This window comes from Phaenicophaeus curvirostris, chromosome 3 (assembly GCF_032191515.1).
Source record: "Phaenicophaeus curvirostris isolate KB17595 chromosome 3, BPBGC_Pcur_1.0, whole genome shotgun sequence".
Classification (NCBI taxonomy): domain Eukaryota; kingdom Metazoa; phylum Chordata; class Aves; order Cuculiformes; family Cuculidae; genus Phaenicophaeus; species Phaenicophaeus curvirostris.
The window spans coordinates 17,306,578-17,310,069 of record NC_091394.1 but is presented as its reverse complement, the minus strand read 5'-3'; the positions used below and the strand labels follow the sequence as shown (position 1 = coordinate 17,310,069).

Below are 3,492 nucleotides of genomic sequence, written 5' to 3'. Positions count from 1 at the left end.
ATTCATAAGCTACAACCTCTCTCAATAAATATTGCGGCTAACATTAAAGGTCCTAAATGCTGTTGTTACTAAACAGAAATTCTCTACAATCTTTGACTTCTCAACAAGTCTAAGGCAAACCACTGACACTACAGCTTCTGCTCACTCCTACCTGATGCCTACTCTATCTCTAATAACCTACAGCGAAGGAGAGGTGAAGAATCCAGTTCTTGGAAGTCCCAGTAGCGTGGGGGGAGCATCCTGCTAAAGCACACGTGGGCTTTGATCGGTGACTGGCCTCTTACAAGAGGGAATCCAGATTGATCCAGTTGCTGACATCCGCTATTACAGAGGCATCGTTGACTTCAAACAACTGCTCCGCATTGGCAGAATTTGAGAGATCGCTTGTCCCTTCATCACAGAGATGCTGCAGGAAAGAAGTGGCCACGAAGCTTTCGTCCAGGCTCAGGCTGTTCTGGGAGGACTCAGTGAGGACCTGCTCCGGCCCCTGGGGACATTCAAAGTGGTGCCCTTGTGCCATCAACTCCAGGTTGAGCGTTTTGAGGCTGACTGGAGATAAGAGCTCCAGATCCCCAAAAGTGGAGACCTCTCTGTTCAGGCTGGGGTCAGAGTCCCCTTTCAGGGATCCCAGCTGGGTCTGCTCCTCCTGGCTCAGCAAGGCAGAATTGGAAAGCCGACCAGCTTTGGCTGTTTGCTTGGGCAAGGGCTGCTTGCGCTTGAGCCCTCTTTTGCCATCCACTGGATTCCAGTTCTGGTTGCCAAGACCTTCTTCAAACTCCTTCAGCAGCAGCTGTGACTCCATGTTGACAGAGAGGACTTTATTGGAGGCACAAGCTGAAGCGGCCAGGGAGGCACCACGCTGTGCTTCTTGCTGGGCTTTCGCAGTGGAGGCTGGGTGGATCTGCACTGGGCGCATCCTCTGCTTTTTGAAGGCACCGCTCTTGAGCTGCTCAACGTATTGCGGGTCAAGCTTCCAAAAGCCACCTCTCCCTGGCTTGTCCTTCTCTCGAGGCACCTTGATGAAGCGCTTGTTTGAGGAGAGGTTGTGCCGGATGGAGTTCTGGGAAAAAAGAGAAAAAAAACAAGGTGGAACAATCATCGGCTGGTGCCGCAACTATCTGCGTGGGGAGGCTGGTGGAGAAGCATCTTTGCAGCCAGGAGGAAGAGGAGGGTCTTTACATCCATGTGGCCCCATTACCAGCGGCAACATGTGGCATCACCATGGTGGACAGCACCATCAGGGCCCTCCTCGCATCCCCAGCTTGACCCACACCTCCTGTTAGTGTTGCGGGGAAAGCGGTTTGCTAAAATACAGGCACATGTCTGCCTGCTGCCAGGCTGACACAAACCGGACGGGCAAAACTGGAGAGGCACGGGGGCTGTCCCACCCCAGCCCTGTGTGTCCCCAGAGGTGCCTTCTGGCCCAGAGGAGCTCCGGGTAAAATCACTGCATCCTCATCAGCCACTGCTTAAAGGAGGTGGGGGGAAGACTATGGGGAAGAGAAAGAAAGAAAAAGAGGATTTTCTGCTTTTCCAGCCATATTTCCTGGTGGGTTAATATATTAATCCTTCCTCCCTGCAAGAACCTTGTGTACCTCCTGCATCTCTTCCTTCTGTCAATGAACACTTTGAATTAAAAGTGTGGTGAATATCCAGCCATGAGTTTGCAAGAGAATGTCAAGATTCTGGTACTCAGCTTCTCCCATAGAGTCCCTCCCGTAAGTTTTCCAGCACGGGGAGTCTGGGGAACACCTGTGGCCCTGGAGAGGGACCAAGGGCTTCCCTACCTTTCTCTCTGGTGGGCTTCAATAGCCTCCAGACACCCACTTGCCCAGGGAGGTGGTGGACAGTTCCTGGGCGGGGGGCTAAGAAAGGTTTAGCTCAGCCCTGCCTGGGGGAGCAGTGGTGCAGGATAGCTGGCACGCTCTGGATTTGGGCTGGGAATAACTAGAGCAGAGGGAGGAGCAATCCAGGTGCCTCCTGCCCCACCACATTCTAGAAAGCCACCCGTGCTGGAGAGTGTCCTCTGAGATGGAGCAGGGCAGCAAGCTACAGGAAGCTGAAGTGGGAGACAGAGACACCTTCACTCCAGAGTCAAGAGGAGATGCAGGGACCAACAGCGCAATGGGGACCTTTCCACTCCAAAAATGACCCTGAGCTCTCTCTTACACGATGGAAGCTGTGAAAGGCCCTTCCCAGCCATAAGGGGAGATGGGGCAGGGCAAGAGTTCTCAAATGTCCTACCTGCCACACGGGATCAGCTTGACGGAAGTAGCAGAAGTTGTCGGTAATCCACTTGTAGATGTCTGAGAGGGTGACGTGGGGCTCCTTGCTGGCTTCCATCGCCATGCAGATGAGGGTGGTGTAGGAGTAGGGTGGCTTGATGTAGGGGTTGGTCTGGTAGTCAATGCCCTCCGTCAGCTGAGGGTGCGTGGACACAACGTGGTGCTCCGTCATCCAGCTGGAGGAGGAGATGGGCATGCGGGGAGTGTGGGGCGTTTCCATGCGCACTGAGTCAGTGCCCAGGGGTGAGCACGGTGCGGCAAAGCTGGGGATGCCCTGACAGCTGTGGGGGTCCGGGCTGCTGGGGCAGCAGGAGGAGTTGCCCATGCTAGCGCTGATGATGGAGAAGTCCAGCAGCCACGTCAGGTTGGGCAGGCTGTCGTCCACATCGTCCGAGTCTCTCCTGCTGCCCTCCTGCCCTCTGTCCTTCCCTGTCTCCTCGTGGCTCAGCCACCTCTCAGCCATGCCTCATCGGCAGCTCTGGAATTCACGGGGTGCGTCTGAAGCGGAGGGAGGGGACGGAGCAGATCCTGCAATGACAACAGGGAAGGGATGAGGCTCTCTGAGGAGCAGCTGCTCTCTGGCCTGTGAGCAAGGCTGGGACTGGGTGCTCCCAGTGCCGCTGAGTGAGATCCATCCCCGGGCTGCTGCGCACCAGAGCCGTGACACCTCCCCTGGATGATCTACCAGCCCGGAAGCTTGCGAAAATTCACTCAAACCCCTACATCCCAGTATCACCCAACCCTCGTGGGCCCAGCAAGTCTTGGATTCAGAAAGTAATCAATAAAACAACAACGACTAAAACCACCCCTTACGTAACCAACATCCAGCCCTGCTGTCCCAAACAGAGTGGGCGTTTCTCCCACACGTTGCTAAGCAGGACAAAATGTCAAGATGAAAGACCTGGACAAAACGCCTTCAGCTTCCCTCTCTTCCACGTTATTCCTGCTCCTCCCTGCTCCTGGCACCCCAACACAGCGGTGGGGGACCGCGCAGACCCACCCCAGGCACACCCTCACGCAGAGCCAGCTGCCCGTTCAGCCCTCCGTTACTCCCAGGCTGGGGATGCAGTGTCTGCCTTCCCTGCTTTGCTACGAACCTGCGATCCCGTGTCTTTGGGCAAGGAGCGAGCCCGCCGAGGCCGGCCGGGGACGAGGAGCTCTGCACGGGCTGCGCGGGGCGGCTGGGGCTGGAGGTTACTCCTTTCGA

The 3,492-nt window shown here is 56.0% G+C and overlaps 1 protein-coding gene across 1 annotated transcript; it reads right to left on the bottom strand.

Annotated features, from left to right (window-relative positions):
- Positions 1–280: 280 nt before the first annotated feature.
- Positions 281–2,748, bottom strand: LOC138718556 (forkhead box protein J1-like). Its single transcript, XM_069853062.1, has 2 exons — positions 2,245–2,748; positions 281–1,060 (listed from the first exon to the last, which is right to left on the bottom strand). Exons 1-2 carry the CDS (start codon positions 2,746–2,748, stop codon positions 281–283), a joined length of 1,284 nt encoding a protein of 427 aa, XP_069709163.1.
- Between the last annotated feature and the right edge of the window lie 744 nt (positions 2,749–3,492).

Excerpts from the sequence above, each read along its gene's own strand:
- LOC138718556 (XM_069853062.1), bottom strand. The coding sequence starts at position 2,748 with ATGGCTGAGAGGTGGCTGAGCCACGAGGAGACAGGGAAGGACAGAGGG. Across the intron at positions 1,061-2,244 it reads AAGCTGATCCCGTGTGGCAG|AACTCCATCCGGCACAACCT; the intron begins GTAGGACATTTG and ends CTTTTTTCCCAG.